This window comes from Talpa europaea (genome assembly GCF_964194135.1).
Source record: "Talpa europaea genome assembly, chromosome: X".
NCBI classification, from domain to species: Eukaryota; Metazoa; Chordata; class Mammalia; order Eulipotyphla; family Talpidae; genus Talpa; species Talpa europaea.
The window spans coordinates 82,303,492-82,324,547 of NC_140081.1; the positions used below are offsets into that span (position 1 = coordinate 82,303,492).

At 39.5% G+C, this 21,056-nt stretch overlaps 2 protein-coding genes across 2 annotated transcripts; both read right to left on the reverse strand.

Annotated features, from left to right (window-relative positions):
• Positions 1 to 2,071: 2,071 nt before the first annotated feature.
• On the reverse strand, positions 2,072 to 2,989 carry LOC311187691 (olfactory receptor 5AR1-like; the record flags this gene model as incomplete). Its single annotated transcript, XM_084259019.1, has 1 exon — positions 2,072 to 2,989. One exon carries the CDS (start codon positions 2,987 to 2,989, stop codon positions 2,072 to 2,074), a length of 918 nt encoding a protein of 305 aa, XP_084115145.1.
• A 15,640-nt stretch (positions 2,990 to 18,629) lies between these two features.
• LOC311187692 (olfactory receptor 5T9-like) lies at positions 18,630 to 19,599 on the reverse strand (the record flags this gene model as incomplete). The annotated part of the gene is made up of 1 exon (XM_084259020.1): positions 18,630 to 19,599. The coding sequence occupies one exon, from the start codon at positions 19,597 to 19,599 to the stop codon at positions 18,682 to 18,684; it is 918 nt and encodes a 305-aa protein (XP_084115146.1). The 3' UTR covers positions 18,630 to 18,681.
• Between the last annotated feature and the right edge of the window lie 1,457 nt (positions 19,600 to 21,056).

Sequence of the window (21,056 nt, forward strand, 5' to 3'; positions counted from 1 at the left end):
GGACAATGAGAAGCAGTGAAGAGTGTAAAGCAGACCAGTATTTGGGTCAAGCTTCTGTTTAGAATAATCATAAAGCAGCACAATGGGGGCGAGGGAATTGGTCAGGGGCAAGCCTGCAGGCAGTCAGACTGGTTAGGAGTCTACAACAATGGTCCAAAGGATGGACAAGAGAAAACCCATTGCAGGACAAAGGAATTCCCAACAGGAAGGTGCTAGGAATGAAGAACATCCTTTAGATTTGGTGCCTATAGACCAAAATGAGTTCACTACACAACACTTGCCTAAACTTCCAAATCTAGCTTTGGCGTCAGTTGTGAGTTAAGAATTATTCCTGGTGATCCCTTGAGGAAAAGAACTCAAATTCCTCCATCATCTGGTCAATACGAAGACAGACTATAGACAGAGAACACGGTAAAGCATTATGGAAGTCTTGGCCTCCACAACTTGGCAATTTACCACAAGTCTAAGCAGCCATGTATACACAAAGCCATTTGGGTCAAATTAGGTAAATCACGCTTGTAGATTGTTTCCCACATACGGTAGTAGGGGATTGCTTAGATGTAAGTAAGAGATCTACAACGAAGATAACAAGTAAGATATCAAGGGAAAAAATAATACCAATACAAAACACAACAAAACAATAAAAAGCAGACATTATAAACAAGAAACATCCTGCTGGGGAGGAGGGGGAGAGGGATGAGAGGGAGGGAGGGAGGAGCACAGGGGACTGGGGTGATGGTGCACGGGTGCCCTGGTGAAGGAAATTCTATGGAGACTACACCTGGCAAGGGAGGGGGGATTGAAACCAATTTTTATGAATGAAAATGATGTAAAATACTTATAATTAAAAAATAAAATGAAATAAAAGGACAATCAACCCTGCCCAGTCATGTCCCCCTTTTCTTATTATATTTTTTATGATCTGCCATCTCCCCATTTTATCAATAACGTTTGATTCTAAATTTGCCTTCCACCCTGCTGCAGCCAAACAAGAGTCTTGTGCGTCTAGATTATTCTATCTCAGACTTTGAGCTTCAGTTCCCCTCATAGGTTCCACTATCACTCATTGCTCCTACTTCTCACCCTTAATAGGCTTTATTCCTCTCACTCATCTCTTCCTAGAGGTTCTCTGATGAACCCACTCTATCCGGCTTGCCGTGCACTGAAATCCAGTCTCATGTCTAAATTCTTCGGGGTTCACTGATGAGCTTTTCATTAGGAAATTGAGCAGGTGATATATCAGAGTGGAAATAACTAAAGACCTTTCAAAAAACATGAGGAATTAAATCTGGCATTCACTTTTTATTAGTTGTCTTTCCTAGAATGTCTCACTTAACTCTTTGTAGCTCTATTGTTGTCATCTGTAAAATGGGAGAAATAGTACCGACCTCACAGAGTTTGGGGGAGTTTTATGAGACAACTGATTTAGAATTTAACAAACAGAAATCACTCAATAAATAAACGTCTATTTAAAGAAAAAGTCACAGTTTGTTTCTTTTGGGTAGAATCTTCTCTCTTCCAATTGAGTTTGAAGCTGACAAAAGGCAGTAAGCATAGTTTTGTCCATGGAATCCTTTGCCACCACTTTCTGCAGTAAACAACTGTATACAATAAGTATTCAATAAATTTACTGACCTGATTATGCATGGACGAAAGTCACACATAGGGAATACATTGTGCATCTTCAGAGGCTGAATCTACTGTGAATTTGAGAGACAGGATTCTCTAAGCATGAAAATAACCAGACAACCTAGATTTGGGGAGTACAGAGAGAAGGTGGCATCTTCCCTTTTGCTAAAACAGTGGTATGTGATAGGAACAGAGTTTCAGTATGGGACAGTCCTGAACTGATATCAAAATTCCAATGTTTGCAATCTATGTGAACTTCCCAAAGCAGCAAGCCTCTGAGAATCTCAGCTTTCCCACTTATTAAGTATAAATATAATACTTAACTTCCAGAATTGTGAAGAAGATTTAAGATATATTACATTAAGAATTTCTAGACAAATATCTGAGAAATGGTCAATGGTCAACAATATGCCCCCTCCCTCTCCTTCCCTTTATAAGGACATCATGAAAATCTGGGTAAGGGGAGAGAGAATTGAGGGGTCCTCTTGATGATGTTCCCAAATGTTTCCTTTACATCTTTGTTCCTGAGACTGTAGATAATTGGGTTGAGCATGGGGATGACCACTGTGTAGAAGACAGAAACCAGACTGCCCTTACTTCCTGAGTACTCAGTGGATGGACGCATGTAGACGAACACTGTGGTTCCATAGTACAGACTGACAGCAGTCAGGTGAGAAACACACGTGGAGAATGTTTTGTGTTTGCCTTTGGAAGAGGGGATTCTGAAAATAGCCAGGAAGACATATGTGTAGGACACCAGGATGACTATCAAAGATAAAGACACATTAAAGCTACTACAGGCAAAAAGGATATTTTGGACGATCTGTGTATCAGAGCAAGAGAGTTTTAAAAGGGGAAGGATATCACAGAAGTAGTGGGTGATGACATGAGACTTACAGAAGATCAGATGAAAAACTGTGCTTGTGAGAAACACCATCTCAATCAGGCCCACTGCATAGCTGGCAAGCATTAGGTGCAGGCAGAATCTTGGGGACATGGTACTATGGTAGAGCAGAGGACTGCAGACAGCCACATAGCGGTCATAGGCCATGGATGCCAGGATGAAGAACTCAGTGACAACAAAAACCACAAAGAGAGCATTCTGTATCACACAACCAGAGAACGAGATGCTTTGGCACTCAGAGAAGAACCCCATCAACATTTTGGGGACTGTGACCGAAGAATAACAGAAGTCAAGAAAGGACAGGTTTCTGAGGAAGTAGTACATGGGAGTGTGCAGTTGGGGGCTGACCATTGTGAGGACAATGAGGCCCAGGTTTCCCACCACCGTGAAGGCGTAGATGAAGAAGAAGAGGACAAAGAGGGGGGGCTGGAGCTGAGGGTCATCCGTGAGGCCCATAAGGAAGAAGTCACTCCATGTGCTGCTGTTGCTCGCTCCCGTTGAGCCACTGCAAGTCTGCAAGAAGGACACGCATGAGCACAGTGAGACAGGGAGGGCGGAAGTCCTTAAACAGAGGTGCAGGGGCTGCCCTGGCTACCCAGGTTGTGACATGATGTGTGTGTTGACTTGGCAAAATTTCATCCTATCTCATTCATTTCTTCTCATCTCCAGGCTACTCGAATCATTTAAAGGTTTAATGGTATCTGAAGTCAAAAGAAAGGGTAGGCAAGTGCTATTTATGATCTTTGTGACCTTGGGCTATAGTAGTAACTTCTCTTGTCTCTCTGCAAACAGGGATAATGCAAAGGAGTATCAAATCATTACATTGAAATTAAACAATTATTTGTCAATTATAGCTCAAATAAAATGTAACAGGGTTAAAACACCAGTCTTGTAAGACTAGTTATGAGACTGGAAGGGAAGGGAAGGAAATTGCCCATACCTGCTCCAGGTTTTGGTGTTAGTGCCAGACCTGGAACTCAGGGTCCCCTCTACAGTATTCGTCACTTGGGGGAGTTAAGAGCCTCCAGAAATATGGAATCTTTGTCCTCATCAGGACACAGGGGACAGTTTCACCCAAAGTTCCTTCAAAAATCACAACATTCATTCTGCTTAGGGTCACGTCTATACTTTCTGTTAACCAGGGAGATTTTCAATGTCTGACTGTAGTTTATTTAAATACTGTTTTCCGGGCCTCCCCGGTGGCGCAGCGGTTGAGTGCTGGGTTGCGAAGCTGCCTGCAGCCTCTGCAGCGCTGGTTCGATCCCCGGCTGCTCCCCGGCCACTGGAGGAGGGTCCCACATGGCGCGCAGACCTCTCCTGCCGCCCGCTGCTCCCCTCAGCAGTGTACCTCGGTCCTTCTGCCTGCTCTGCTCCCCGCTCTGGCTCTGGTGAATTCTCTCACCCTCCCGCGCTTCTGACTGTACCCATTGCATGTATAAACAAAACAAACAAATAAATAAATAAAAACATGCCTCTAAAATAAATAAATAAATAAATAAATAGGGTTTATAGAAAATAAATAAATAAATAAATAAATACTGTTTTCCTGCTTGGGAGCTGAGATACTGAAGGACAAGCTATAACGTCCCTTAGAGGATTTGTATCATTGGATTTAGAGTCATCCACCAGGGTATGAGATGAGTCCATATGCTTTAAAGCTCTATACCTTTTGAAAGTTCTTTCTGAGTCACAAGATCTTCATCAGTGAAATGGGAATGAATCACACTTGTTCTTCTGATCTCACAGGATTGCTGCAACAGTCTAATAAGCGCCTCTAGGAAATGCTTTCTGAAGTGTAAATATAGTCAGGGCAGATACTCAGGAAGCATGCACAGGGCTACACCAATAAATTATTCTAAAGTTCCATGACAATTGTCAACTTGATGCCCTGGAGCCCCCTCCTCCCTGAGTGCAGCCCTGGGACTTCCCAGCCCACCTTGTCTTTCACAACACTGGCCTCCATCTTCTTGTGGGTTCTGAGACAGACCCTGGAAGAGAAAACTAGATTAACATGAGGCAAACTGAAGTTAATGCCCGGTGCCCATCAGTGACTCTGAGGATGTGGCTGTCTGCTTTTATTCTGCATTTTATTATAGTCACCTTACTGACCATCTTTGGGGAACTGAAATTTTCACAGCATACAGTACTGTTTGTTAAAACTTTTAGCTAATATCCTTAATATATTTATAGCTACCTAAAATATTGTACTTAACAAATGCTACACATTTTGTTGAGTGATTAATATAAAGCATTTTAGTTTCTCTCCCTTGGGAAGCATTGTCTATTGTCATGAAAAATGAATATTATCATTATCAGATATTGGGAAATTAGTATCAAGTACAATTATTTTTGCCTTGCCACAAGATGGTCTAAGCATGGAGCTTTCCAATACCTTGCTCAGGGTCTCATAGCTAGTCCAGGGCAGAATCTACATTCATATGGAGGTTTGCAATATTGTAACGTTACTGTTTTATCCATGATGTCATTTTGAAATGTAGTCATATAATTTGTGATTATTGTTAAAGTTTTTTTAGGGCATTTGCAAATCTATCCTTTCCTTGTTATTGCACTAATATTAGAAATAATCGGGACTGTTTCTCTCAATTTTACACATGATGAATAGAAAGCTATGGAGGAGGTAAGTGCTTGCTTTGGGTCATGCAAGCCTTCATTCATTCAGCTAATACTCATTGGGTATTAGGGGTGTTTCAGGCAATGTGCTAGCTAAGCACTAGGAGCACTTTCGTAAACTTTGCAATGTAAAGGAAAAGATGGACAGCAAACAAATGAAAAAAAAATTTAAGAACTAAAATAATATAATTAAAAAGAAAATAAAACAAACTAATAGAATAGAGGGAGCTGAGTGTTTTGAATGGAAACATTAGGCAGCATGGAAGGGAAATCCTTTCTGAAGACTTGGCATAAGACTAGACATAAAGGACTAGAATCCACTTGGAGAGGAGCTAGTCATACAAAGATCCAAAATACACAAAGATGCTCAGCAATACTGTTGGACTAGAACCCGGTCTTGTAAATTCTTCCCAGAACCCCATCTCCAGTTGGAAGTCTAGCCCAAGTAGAGTCTAACTAGGGATGACTGGTTTTGTGGAGAATTATAACCTCCATCTACACAACCCCTATCTGTGATCACCCACCTTTCTTCTCTGAATGTCTCTAGATGTCACGAGTATTCAGCAGCCACTTTCTTTTTCTGAACTCATCCAAAATGCTTCAGACCAGCATTGGTGGTTGGGCTCCTTCAGATGTTCCTTTGGTGACAGGAAAAGTTCATGTGCCCCTAACACTAAAGACTCTGGAACTAAGCTTCTAGTTATAAACCCCCCTCACTTCTCTGGGCTTGGCCATGTCCATGTAATTGGCAGAATCATTAATTTTTCCAAGTTTCTGCCTTCTTGACTGGTCTCCTGAGATGCTGAACAGTAAGCCCAGGGGTAAGCAGCTGTGACGTCCAAGATGGCTGGAGCAGCGAGTAGAGCCAGGCCCAATGGGATGTTTTCACTGACTCATGCAGAGAGTTTGGGGACCTGTAGTCAGTACTGAGATGTTTTGCAAACAGTTGGGAGAAACAAATATCTATAAGATATATTGTATCATAAACTCTTTATCTGAAATACATTATTAGTTATATTAAAAAGTCTCAGTCACAGTTAAAATACAATTGTTTTCTCAAACTTAGGCTATCTAGCAATTACGGGCAAAATGGCAAATACATAAGATGGTATATATTTCTCAGTTTGTGATCTCTCATACCACCTTATTTACTCAAGTTTTAACTCTGAGGGTAAACTCTAAATTACTTTTAAACAGAAAAGAATTATCTCATTAGTTTTTTTTTGGGGGGTCAATAATATCTCTGAGTGCCACTCAGTGTCGTAATGATATATTCTTGTACCTGAAATGTGTGTGGTGACCAGTTGCCTTCTGCCATACTCATTCCATTTTTTCCAAACCAGATTTGAGTTGTGGAGGTCTTGCTTTAATGCATGTTTTCATTTTTCCATTCAATGGATGTGGACCTCCCACTACATACACAATTTGGTGTGTTACTTATTTTCACTGAATTCCATATTTTTCTGCTTTGAATGGGGGTTAATAACCACTGCTTTGTGGACCTCAAGGTTGTTGTTGGACTCAAAGGAGATCATGTGTGGGAAAGTCTCTCGAAATTACATGCTTCATGCTAATCTCATATTCAAGGAGTGTGCTGATATTGCTGATCACAGAAGTGGAGGTAGATTTTTGTATAAATTCAAAGATGTCTCGATTTCTACACCTGGACGTAAACTTTCACTTTTTTTTACATTAACTATAATCTGAAAACATCCAGATCTTTTTCCCTGAATGCCTTCAGTCAATTTTAAGTGAATACTACGTCCTAATTAAAAGCACAACTGGTACACTTTGGTTTAGATAATCAAATAAAAAATCTTTTACAGAAGCCATCTGTAATAGTTTTTTCAGTCAGTCACCTACATTTTCCCATCCTTGGTTGACAGTTTGCATCTGTCCTCTGAGTACATTTCTTCAGTGTTAGTGTTATATGATTTTTCTGAATTCCGGGTTGTACATAAAAAGCTGGTTGCGGATGATGGAACTTCTCTGTAGCTCCTGTTGAGTCCTCTCATGTGATTCTGATAGTTGTGTAAACATCTCTAATGCTGTGTAAGCATTATATAAGAAAGATGCTCTTGTAGAAATATGAGAACAGCCCAGTATGCCAGACCATCATCATCGTCACTCTTTGGTTATGAAGTTCAAAAGTACTATCAGGGGCCTCCCCGGTGGCACAGCTGTTGAGCACTGGGTTGCAAAGCTGCCCGCGGTCTCTGCGGCACAGGTTCAATCCCTGGCTGCTCCCTGGCCACTGGAGGAGGGTCCCGCATAGCGCACATCTTCTCCTGCTGCCCGCTGCTCCCCTCAGCAGTGTACTTCGGTCCTTCTGCCTGCTCTGCTCCCCGCTCTGGCTCTGGTGAATTCTCTCACCCTCTCGCGCTTCTGACTGTACCCAGTGCATGTATAAACAAAACAAAACAAAAAATAAACAAACAAATAAATAAAAAATAATACATGCCTCTTATAAAAAAAAAAAAAAGTTCCTTCATTTATAAAAAAAAAAAAAAAAGTAGTATCAGGCCCTGCCTCTGAGTGAGACTGTACTCTAAATGCTGGGGATATGGAGCTGAAGAAAGGATGGAAAACCGAATATATGAGGTAGGAGCTCCATGACTAGTGGAAATGACAGACATAAAAATAAAGCAAAGGAATTGCAAGAAGATAAACACAACACAGGACTCTGGAGCAAGTCGACAGAGCACAGAAATGGAGTGTTGGAATCAGTTTGGAGGGGAAGTAGTAAGAGTGAAGGTCTACTGGGGGACCTGTCATCTGTGATGGGATGTTTTTATTTTTTCCAAAGCTCTTTTCATGGATTATTCCATTAATCTTAATAATATGTTAGGTTTTGAAGGATGAATAGAAGCCTTTCAAATCAATAAGGGGAGGAAGGAGTTTCAGGCAGAGGGAATATTCACTAAGGAGTGACTGGAGAGAGGGGCCAGAGAAATGGCAGACACAAAAGATGGAGTGCCCAGATTTCCATCCTGAGGAGTGTGGGCTTTATCTCTCTGTCAAGGAGAAGCCACTACAGGAATTTTAAATGGGGATTGGCATAGTTATGTTTGTGTTTTTGAAAGTTACACACCTTGGTTAGCCATGCAAATGCTAAGTTAGAGGTGGGGAAAAAGACTGAAGTAGGAAGTCCAGTGAGGAGGCTGTTGCTTCCATTCAGGAGAGAATGGTGGTCATTGAAAAAGGAGGAGGCGATGGCTTCAGGCAATAGTGAATTGATTGTCATTGTCATTAAGAACAATCCCCCTTATCATCATGCAACTTTATCATCTGTAATTTTTGGAAGAAAATAATTATTAAAAAAATATTCACAAGCATATTAATTAGGTCATAACCTGGAAGTTCACATGGAAATTGGTCATTTGACGTTGGGCTCATGTCCCATAGTAACAACAGCCGCCCCAGATCTCTGGGCATCCCAGAGCAGTCTATTTAAAGTACAAGTACTTGACAGGCCAACCCGGTGGCCTAGGAGTTAAGTCTCAACCTTACCACCACTATGGCCTGAGTTCAATCCCCAGCCACGGAGCTAATCCACATGTCACAGCTGACCTCTCCTATCTTACCTGCTGCTTCCCTCAGCAGTGTATTTCAGTCAATCCGCCTGTTCAGCTCCCTTTCCTGTCTCTGCTGAATCCTCTCACCCCTCACTCCTCTGGCCTGCACCCCAGTTACTTTATTAAAATAAAAAACAATAATGACAAAATTTAAAAAGACATTTAAAAAATAATTAAATAAAGTACAAGTACCTGAAATGCTTTATATTTGCAGTGAAATGTGGTTATTTTTGAAGAAAATTAATTGCATAAAAAAATGAAGAAACAGGGCCTCCCCGGTGGCGCAGTGGTTGAGCGCTGGGTTGCAAAGCTGCCCGCAGCCTCTGCAGCACCAGTTCGATCCCCGCCCACCGGTGAGGGTCCCACATGGCACGCAGACCTCTCCTACTGCCCGCTGCTCCCCTCAGCAGTGTACTTCAGTCTGCCTGTTCTGTTCCCTGCTCTGGCTCTGGTGAATTCTCTTGCCCTCCCGCGCTTCTGACTGTACCCAGTGCTTGTATAAATAAATAAATAAATAAATCTTTGAAAAAAAAAAAAAAAAGAAGAAGAAACAACTAACTTACGAGTATGATTTACAAAGACATGCAAAGGTTCTGTGCTATGTTTCGTGGGAGAGGCAAAGACATCTCAGACATATCTTTTGGCATTATGGAAATAAAAAAAAAAATCTTTCAACTGGACAGCTCACCAAAGTGGCAATCCTCCCTAATTTCCAGCTGGCTCATCACTGAGGCTAAGCATGAAGACTTATTAAAAGAAAATCCAATAATGTTACATAATCTTCAATAGGCAAAGAATACCACCCTCAAGATCATACGAGGTGTCAAGTCTTCAATTTTCAATTCGTGAAATTTTCAAAAACGAAGTTTAATGACAATTCATAATTTACACATGGTGAATAATTAGTGTGACTTATCCTTCCTCCAACCCCAGACCACCACTCCCTCTCCCGAGATGCCAACTGCTATAAGCAGTGTTTGTGGATGCTTCAAGAAACTTTCTACCTTTTTCCACCTTTTTAGACATTTACATTTCCCACAAGTTTTACATCATTTTTGTACCTGTTTAAGAGATTTTCACCTTTCTATATCTTGGAGATCATTATCTTCAGAGACCACTCTCATTCACTGCAACACTTGCATCGTTATTCTGGCACATGGGCAAGTGTTACTTATTTATTTTGACAACAGAACTTGTTTTCTAAGAAATAAAATATAGGTACAGTGAAAATTCCTTTTGTCCCCAACCCTATTGCTCTTAAATCCCAGAGGGAGCCTCTATCCTAGAGTTGATATGTGTCCTACATGCATGTTTTCATCATGCTGTTACATGCGACTGTTCATACACAACACAATACTTTGTATGTTTTTGTGAGTTTTTTATTTCATGTATTTTTTACATCATTCTCCATTTTTTTTACAATGTATGTTTTCTCATCTCAGTTATGGTCCCCATGTAATTCCCACCACCCATTCACCGGTGCACCATCACCATAGTCCTTTGTACTCTTCCCACCCCTGTTTTGATCCTACTCCCTTCTCCCCCCTGGAAGAATGTCTCTGGTTTATAGATGCTTGTTGATTTTGATTTTCACTTTATTATAATACCTTTTTTCCCCTGATCCCTTATTTGGATCCTCTACATTCCTCCTATAAGTGAAAACATCCAGTATTTTTCTTTTTCTTTCTGGCTTATTTCACGGAGCATGATCCCTTCCAGCAACTGCTGAAAATGGAGCTTCCATATGATCCAGCAATTCCACTACTAGGGATCTACCCAAAGGACACAAAAACATTAATACAAAAGGACACCTGCACCCCTATGTTTATTGCCACACTATTTACAACAGTTAAGCTATGAAAACATCCCAAATGTGCCAAAATAGATGCCTGGATCAAGAAGATGTAGTATATGTACACAATGGAATATTACTCAACAATCAAAAAAGGTATTTTGTATGTGTTGAGTTTTGCAAAAATGGCATCATAACTTTTTGCAATGTGCTTTCCCCCCACATCACACTTATAACTTCAGACTTACCAGAGTTGACACATGTACTTCTCATTCACTCATAGTTGATTTACCTTGCTTCTCATTATACTGGATACTCAAGTTCCTTTTTTGCCTTTGCTTATAGTTGGTTGCTAAAAATAAGAGTCCTGCAACTAGAGTTTTTTTTTTGCAGATCCTTGTTATGAGGTTGCAGTATATGCTTTAGTAAAAGGATGGAAAATTCTTATACATTGAAAGAGAAAATAAATTGAAAATCTGAAATTTGTTTGCTCTCTAGTGGAATGGACATTTATGTGAATAAATTGTACCCATTACAATGTTGTAATAAATATCTTTGAATATATTTCCTGAATTTCTTTAAGGTACCTAGCAGTTGAATTCTTGGATTGGAATACATGGATGCTTTCATAATTACTATGTACTACAGAATTGCTTTATAAGGTGGATATGCAAAAAAGAAATTCCCAAAAGCAGGGGATAACAGCATCCTTCCTTTTATTCTGACGGCATTTGGTATTTGCAGATCTTTTTAGTTGGGGCAATCTACAATAGTGTCTCTGCTAATTTTAGTTGTATTTCCTTGGTTGTTAGCAAGAATAACTATGCTTTTATCTATTTCCTTGTGATTCAGGTTTTCTCTTCTGTGTCTTGTCCAATATTTTGTCCTTTGCTAATTTGGATTACCTGTTTTTTTTTTCCTAAACAAAGTCCTTATGTAGTCTGTACCTGTCTATTACATACTGTTTGCAGAGATCTTCTCCAAGATCTTCTCCAGAGATCTTCTGCCACTTACTTGTTAACCTGTTTGTTGTAACATGTTATACCATGGAAGGACAGAGTTTTTTGATGGTTGTGGTCCAGTGGGTCATTCATTTACAATTTGTGCTTTTTGTGACTTACTCATACTTTTCCTAATCCTGTATCATACTGTTCTATAGAGTTTTCTTTTAAATTTTAAATGCCTTTAAAACATTTATTTATTAAATCCATTTGGAATTTATCACATACTATTCTATGTGTGATACAGTGTAAAAAAAGTTTTATTTATTCAAATATGGATAAGCAATTGCTCCTGCACCATTAATTGAGTAATCCATTCTTTCTACTCACTATCTCTAATGCTAGTTCTATCAAATATCAAGATTTCTTAGATCTCAGATTTGTGTCTCTCTTTTCTCCTACTCATCTGTACTCTCTTTTAATTACTACAGTTTTCTAAGTCATGACATCTGTAGGACAAATAGTCCCTACTTCTTCCTCATAACTGTCTTGATTTTTTGGTCCCTTAATTTTTGTATGAATTTTAAAATTGGGCTGTTAAATTTCATGAAAAATCCCACAAGACCTTTGCTGGCATTGCATATAGATTAATTTGGACTATAGATTAATTTGGAGGACAGTGGACATTTTAAGTTAATGAGTCTTCGTGTATGTAAAAATGGCATGTATTTCCTTTACCACCATCTAGCAGTTCTCAGATTCCAGTCTACAGAAATTCTACCATAAAAGCCAAAAAGTGTATTAAGTGTTTAACTGGAGGAGTGTTTGTAAAAGTGAAAAAAATTGAAGCATTGTTTATTAATTGAGCAGGTAGATATTTTTCCAGAAAAATAATGTAACATTTTATTAATTAACATCTAAAGGAACCAGGATAGATATGTTTTAAAACATTCAAACATCACTTCAATACAGAGCAAATCAAACTATTAGTTATATTTCCACATACCAATATTTAAATGTAAGTAAAAATGCAAATAGTAACATTTCAGAAAACAAAATGTTTACTGTTAACTTTAAAAATTTAAATGTTATTATATATTCATTATGAATATAAAAAGATGTAGTAACATAAAAAATGATATTGACTAGTGCTCAAGTTCTGTTTAGTGCTTAACTTAAGCTATAATGAAGTTAAACATATTTGAGAAGGTTTCTAAAATAGTACTCAGCAATCAAAAAAGATAAACTCATGTCATTTGCAGCAAAGGGATGGAGCTTGATCAAGTATGCTGAGCGAAATAAATGAGGAGAGAGATAAATAACAGACGATGTCTCTACATGTGGAATACAAGTAACTGAAGTAATAGTCAGAAAAGACAGACCAAAAACTGACTACAGAACTAAAGCACGGTGGTGGTAGTGGGGTAGGGGTAGGCAACGGACACAGCGGGGAGGAAGAGCAAAGGTTTTTGGTGGTAGAGGATGGTGATTTTGCTGGCAAATGCACCATGGTGGTCACACCTGATGGGGGTGCCCCAACATCCCCTCAGCAAAAAATAAATTAACTTAAAAAAAATGCACATTGAGAACCATGACTACTTTTTTTTTTATTTTGAGAATATTTGAAGTCAATACAGCCTAAGAATGATATACATTAAATTGGTAAGACCTTGAATATTTCTCACTCCTTTACATTCAGTAAATTTCTATGTAACAGAGTTTAATTTACAAATAGAAATGCTTTATTTCTCAAATCAACAATTTTCTTTTATGTCTTCCAGTGTCTTTTTAGGACCTTTGCTCTTGACGTCTTTTACTCGCCCATAATGTTTTTGACGTTCACCATGTTTTGGTTGGAATCAGTAGTTCCCTTTACATTTGCCAAGTGCTGGAGATTGTGTGGACGATCACACTTTGCTCATCCATGCACCAGCTTGCGGTTGTTTTCCAATGATGACTACAATGAGAAAAGCTATTACAAACATTCGTATGATGAGCCTTTTGTGGACATGTTTTCATTTCTTTTGGGTAAATTCCTAGGAGTGGAATTTCTGGGTCATACAGTAAGTATATTTTTGACTTTGTAAGAAATTGCTGCTCTGTCTTATAAAGTGGCTATACTGTTTTGCATTCTCACCAGCAACACATGTAAGTTGCACTAATTGTCTCATATTCTCAACATTTCCTATACTTGATACTGTCAGATTTTCTCATATTAGCCAGTGAATGGTAGCTTTGAAAAAGTTATGTTTTCTCATTTCTTTTTGTATTTATAGGATTATTAATGATTATTACAAAAATATTTTCCCTAAAGTTCAAGCAGCAACACTGATGAACTCCCTTAGTTAAAATGATTTGCCTGAATAAAATAATTTCTTTATGATTTTCTACGTATCCAATAAGATAATCCATGAGTAGTGACATTTAATTCCTTCCAGTATTTAATCTATTTCTACTTTCTTGTCTTGTTGAATTGACAGTTCTCTCTCCAACACAATGTTAAATAGTAATTTGGAGAGCATGTAGCCTCATCTTATTCATTGTTCAATAAAAATGCTTCTAAAGTTTCTACATATTACAGATTTGGGTAGATATTATTTTTTGATTAAACTTTTCCCTCTGTTCTTGGTTTGTTTGGGTTTTTTTTTTTTCTATAAAGAGGTGTTGAATTTCATTTAATTTTTGAATCTATCAAGATGAGTACATATAAAACTGTTTTCTCTTGAATCACCTTATGTAGTGACTTGTGATGGAACATCTGAACTTATAATATCCTTTAATTTCAGGAATCAAGCCCACTAGATCATATTGTATCATTTTGTAGACATTGTCTGAGTTCAACTTATTAATATTTTAATTAGAGCTTCTGAGAGTCTTATCAAAAGTGAGATTGGCATATAACTTTTTATCTTTCTAACAAGCTTGTCTGGTTAGAGTATCAAAGTTTTCATCACCTTATAAAAGGGGTTTGGAAATTTTCATCTGTTTTCTGTATTATTTTTTATAACAATGATTATCTGGGGGACTCCCTGGTGGCTCAAGGGGTTAAGCATCAGCACTATAAATATCCACAGCTACTATAGCATGAGTTGGATCCCTGACCATGGAGGTGAGCTGCATGGTGCAGCAGACCTCTCAAGTCTCACCCACTGCTCCCCTTAGCAGAGTATTTCAGGGGATCCGCCTATTCTTCTCCCCACTCTGTCTCTGGTGAATCCTGTCACCGCCCACCCCCCAACCTCTGGCCTCCACCCAAGCTCTTGTAAGCATAAACAAATGAGTCTTTAAAAAAAAAGATTATCTGTTCTTTGACATTTTGATAAAACTTGCCTATGAAACCATATGGCATTGGTGGGGCAGGGGTCAGTTACTGTTGACTTTCTTCAGTGTTTAATGGCCTATTCTTGTTTCTGACTTAAAAATAAAATTTTGATTCTACTTTTCTATAGAACTGTCCATCTCATTAAAGTTTTCAGTGGGTCCAGAAGTGACAAAATACCCATGGAAGAAACCTAGGATACAGAACATGTGGTTTATAATTCTCCCCATGGACTTTATTAAAGGCAGTATTTCCCAACAGCAAAGTGGTTACATAGCTCTGAGACAACTTTGTCCTGCCCTCCATGGCATATAGTCTAGTAGAGGAAGCAATAAATGGGCATAAGAAATGTGAAAAGGAATAAGGGAGCCCAGGAGTGTAAGATGAGTGTATGCTTCAATTGCTGGCCCTAAACTTCCAAGAGAAAACAGTGAAGACTTCCTATTAGCTCAGAAAAAGATCATGACTAGAGAAATGAGCAAGAAATTGTCACTGATGAACAGTGAAGGCATGTGAATGAGGACATGAGTGCAAAGGGGAAGATATGAGGTGGGTAAAGGTACAGAAGTTCTGACAGATAAGGCTTGAAAGGTGAGATTCTGATTGTGGAGACTTTGTAAATTAAGGGACTTGGTATTTATTCCGGGGACAATGAGAAGCCAGTGAAGAGTGTAAAGTAGAGCAGTGATGGGGATCAAGCTTCCGTTTAGAATAATCATAAAGCAGTAGTATGGGGGGAGGGGAATTGGTCAGGGCAAGCCTGCAGGCAATGAGACTGGTTAGGAGTCTACAACAATAGTCCAAATGATGGAATAGAGGAAACCTGCTGTAGGACAAAGGAATTCCCAACAGGAAGGTGCTAGGAATTAAGTATTTCCTTTAGATCAGGTGCCCATAGACCAGAATGAGTTCATTAGACCACACTTGTCTGAACTTCCAAAATCTAACTCAGCCACAAGTTTTGAGTTAAGAATTACATCAAACTGAAAAGCTTCTGTACAGCAAAAGAGACATTAACCAAAACAGAGAGATACTTCACTGATTGGGGGAAAAATCTTTGCTCTCCATACAAGTGATAAGAGACTGACCACAAAGATATACAAAGAACTCACATGACTCAACAAAAACAAAGTAAACAATCCAGTCAAGAAAAGGGCAGAAGAGCTAAAAAGACACTTCTCCAAAGAGGAAATGCAAATGGCCAACAAGCATATGAAAAAATGTTCAACATCCCTTCTCATGAGGGAACTGCAAATCAAAATCACACTGAGATACCACCTTACACCAGTAAGAATGGAACTTATCAAAAAACTAGCAACAACAAATGTTGGTGATGATGTGGTGAAAAGGAACTCTCCTGCACTGCTGGTGGGAGTGCAAACTGGTTCAACCACTATAGAAAGCTGTCTGGAAGTTCCTCAGTCTACTAAAAATGGAGCTACCATACGACCCAGCAATTCCACGCCTAGGGATCTACCCAAAAGACGCAAAAACATTGATTGAAAAGGCCACCTGTGCACCTATGTTTTTTGCAGCACTATTTACAGTAGTAACACCTGGAAACAATCCACATGCCCCAAAATAGATGACTGAATCAAGAAGATGTGGCATATATACACAATGGAATATTATTCAGCAATCAAAGAAGATAAACTCATGCCATTCGCAGCAACGTGGGTGGAACTAGAAGGAATGATGCTCCGTAAAATAAGTCAGAAGGAAAAAGAAAATATTGGATGGTTTCACTTATAGCAGGAATATAGGGGAACCAAATAAGACATCAGTGTTAAGAAAATAATAACAATATAAAACACAACAAAACAAAAATAGATACTTACAAATCAGAGACATCCTGCAGGGGAGGAGAAGGTAGGGAGGGGACTGAGGTGATGGTGCACAGGTGCATTAGTGAATGAAATTCTATGGGGACTACACATAAGGGGGGAAGCAAATATTGTTTAAAAATGAACAGTGATGGGCTTCCCCTGGTGTCACAGTGGTTGAGCGCTAGGTTGCGAGGCTGCCCGCAGCCTCTGCAGCGCGAGTTCGATCCCTGGCCACCGACAAGGGTCCCACAAAAAAAAAAAAAAAAAAAAGAAAGAAAGAAAGAAAGAAATGAACAATGATGTAAAATATAAATCAAAAATAAATAAAATTTTAAAGAAAGAAGTAATCCTGGTAATCCCATGAGAAAAGGACTCAATCTGAAGATACAGACTACAGACAGAGAACAGGGTAAAGCTTTATGGAAGTCTTGGCCTCCACAAAACTTGAGTCTTTACCACAACTCCAAGCAGCCATCGATACTGAAATGCCATTTTGGGTCAAATTATGAAAAGCAGACTTGTAGATTTTTTCCCACATATGGTAGTAGGGGATTGCTTAGATGTAAGTTAGAGATGTACAAAGAAGGTATCATTAAGAAATCGGGGGGGGGGAAATAATAACAATACAAAGCAAAACAAAAACAAACAACAATTATAAACCAGAGACATCCTGCAGGGGAGGAGGTGGGAGAGGGATCAGAGGGAGGGAGGGAAGAGCACAGAGGACAGTGATAATGGTGCATGTGTGCATTGGTGAAGGAAACTCTATGGGGACTACACCTGAGGGGGTGGGGGAGCAAACATTGCTTAAAAATGAACAATGATGTAATATATAGATATATATATATAAATTAAAAAATTTAAAAAGAAGGTAAATCATCCCTACATAATCATGTCCCCATTTCCTTAATATCATTTTTTCTGCTCCACCATCTCCCCATTTTGTCAATCTTTTGCTTCTAAATTGTGCTCCACACTGTTCCAGCCAAACCAGAGCCCTATGCATCTAGATTATTCTATCTCAGACTTTGAGCTTCGGTTCCCCTCATTGGTTCCACTATTCACGCATTGTTCCTACTTCTCACCCTTAACAGCCTTTATTCAACTCACTCATCTCTTCCTAGAGGTTCTCTGATGAACCCAATCTATCTGGCTTGCCTTGAACTGAGATACAGCCTCACTGCCTACATTCTGTGGTGTTCGCTAATGAGCTTTTCAGTAGGAAATTGAGCAGGTGATAGAGTGGAAATAACCTAAGATCTTTCAAAAAACATGAGGAATCAAATCCTGCATTCACTCTTCATTAGTTGTCTTACCTGGAATGACTCCTTTAATTTTTTGTAGTTCTAGTGTTGTCATCTGTAAAATGGGAGCAATAGTGCCTACCTCACAGAGTAAGAGGAGGAATATGAGACAACTGATTTAGAATTTAGGACAAAGAATGTACTCAAAAAGCAAAAATTTAAAGGAAAAAATCACAGACTGGTTTTTTTGGGTGGAATCTTCTGTCTTCCTTATTGAGTTGGAAGCAGAAAAAAGGGAGTGAGCATTGTTTTTGTCCTTGGGGTCCCTCATCATCACGTCTCCAGTAAACAACTGTATACAAAAAGTATTCAATTAAATTATTGACCTGATTACCCATGGACCAAAGTCACAGGTGGAGAATTCATGTGAATCTTCAGAGGCTCAATCTATTCTAAATTTGAGAGACATGATTTTACAAAATGGAAAATAATCAGAAACCCTGGATTTGGGGAGTAAAGAGAGAAGGTGGCATCTTCCCTTGTACTAAAACAGTGGGACTTAGTGAGAACAGAGTTTTAGTATCAGACAGTCCTAAATTGATATCCAAGTTCCATGGCTTACAATCTTGTGACCGTCCCTAAGTAGCAAGCTTCTGAGAATCTCAGCTTTCCCACCTATTAAATGTAAATATAATACTTAACTTCCAGAATAATGAAGATGGTTCAAGGCATAATATATTGATAATTCTATAACATTATCTGAGAAATGGTCAATGGTTCAAAAATATGTCCCCTCCCTCTCCTTGCCTTCCTTTGGACATCATGAAAATCTGGATAAGGGGAGAGAGAATTGAGGTGCCCTCTTGAAGATGTTCCCAAATGTTTCCTTTACATCTTTGTTCCTGAGACTGTAGATAATTGGGTTGAGCATGGGGATGACCACCGTGTAGAAGACAGAAACCAGACTGCCCTTACTTCCTGAGTACTCAGTGGATGGACGCAGGTAGACGAACACGGTGGTTGCATAGTACAGACTGACAGCAGTCAGGTGGGAAGCACACGTGGAGAATGTTTTGTGTTTGCCTGTTGCAGAGGGGATTCTGAAAATAGCCAGGAAGACATATGTGTAGGACACCAGGATGACTGTCAAGGATATAGACACATTAAAGCCAGCACAGGCAAAAATGATAAATTGCACGATCTGTGTGTCAGAGCAAGAGAGTTTTAAAAGGGGAGGGACATCACAGAAGTAGTGAGTGATGACATGGGACTTACAGAAAGTCAGATGAAAAACTGTGTTTGTGACAGACATCATCTCAATTAGGCCCACTGCATAGCTGGCAAGCACTAGCTTCAAGCAGAGTCTTGGGGACATGGTAATGTGGTAGAGCAGAGGGTTGCAGACAGCCACATAGCGGTCATAGGCCATGGATGCCAGGATGAAGAACTCAGTGACAACAAAAACCACAAAGAGAGCATTCTGTACCACACAACCAGAGAACGAGATGCTTTGGCACTCAGAGAAGAACCCCATCAACATTTTGGGGACTGTGACCGAAGAATAACAGAAGTCAAGGAAGGACAGGTTTCTGAGAAAGTAGTACATGGGAGTGTGCAGTTGGGGGCTGACCATTATGAGGACAATGAGGCCCAGGTTTCCCACCACCGTGAAGGCGTAGATGAAGAAAAAGAGGACAAAGAGTGGGGGCTGGAGCTGAGGGTCATCCGTGAGGCCCATAAGGAAGAAGTCACTCCATGTGCTGCTGTTGCTCGCTCCCGTTGAGCCACTGCAAGTCTGCAAGAAGGACACGCATGAGCACAGTGAGACAGGGAGGGCGGAAGTCCTTAAACAGATATCTGCATTGGCTGCCCTGGCTACCCAGGCTGTGACATGGTATGTGTGTTGACTTGGCCAAAATTGACTCCCGGGTCACTCATCTCTTGTCACCCTCCAGGCTACTCCATGCACTTAAAGTTTTAAAGGTATCTGAAGTCAAAAGTAAGGGTGGGAAAGCGCTATTTAAGGACTCTTTGACCTTGGACTATTGTATTAACTTCTCTGAGAATCACTCTGAAGAGAGATAATGCAAACGAACGTCAAACCATTTTGCTGAAGTTAAATATTTGTCAAATATACCTCAAATAAACAATAACAGGGTTAAAACACCAATCTTGTAAGAGTAGTTATGAAGACTGGAAAGGAAGGGGAGGAAATTGCCAATACCCGCTCCAGGTTTTGGTGTAAGTGTCAGACCTGGAACTCAGGGTCCCGTCTACAGTATTCATCTATTGAGGGAGTTAAGAGCCTCCAGAAACATGGAATCTTTGTCCTCATCAGGACACAGGGGACAGCTTCACCCAAAGTTCCTTCAAAAATCACAACCATTAATTCCACTTAGGGTCATGTCTATACTTTGTATTAACCAGGGAGATTTTCAATGTCTGACAGTAGTTTATTTTAATTCTGTTTTTCCACTTGGGAGCTGAGATACTGAAGGACAAACTACAATGTCACATAGAGGATTTTTATCATTGGATTTACAATCATCCACCAGGGTATGAGATCTGAGTCCATATGCTTTTTAGCTCTATAGTCCTTTGTAAGTCCTTTCTGAGTCACAAGATCTTCATCAGTGAAATGGGAATAAATCACACTTGCTCTTCTGATCTCACAGGATTGCTGCAACAGTCTAATAAGCGCCTCTAGGAAATGCTTTCTGAAGTGTAAATATAGTCAGGGCAGATACTCAGGAAGCAGGCACAGGGCTAACCCAATAAATTGTTCTAAAGCAAATGACAATTGTTAACTTGATGCCCTGGAGCCCCCACCTCCCTAAGTGCAACCCTGGGACTTCCCAGCCCACCTTGTCTTTCACAACACTGGCCTCCATCTTCTTGTGGGTTCTGAGACAGACCCTGGAAGAGAAAAGTAGATTAGCATGAGGCAAACTGAAGTTAATGCCCGGTGCCCTTCTGTTACTCTGAGGATGTGGCTCTCTGCTTTTTTTTTGGCATTTTATTATAGTCACCTTACTGACCATCTTTGGGGACTGAAATTTTCACAGCATACAGTACTGTCTGTTAAAACTTTTAAACAATATCCTTAATATAGTAATAGTTACCAATAATATTGTACCTAACAAATGCTACACATTTTATTGGGTGATTGATATAAAGCATTTTAGTTCATCTCCC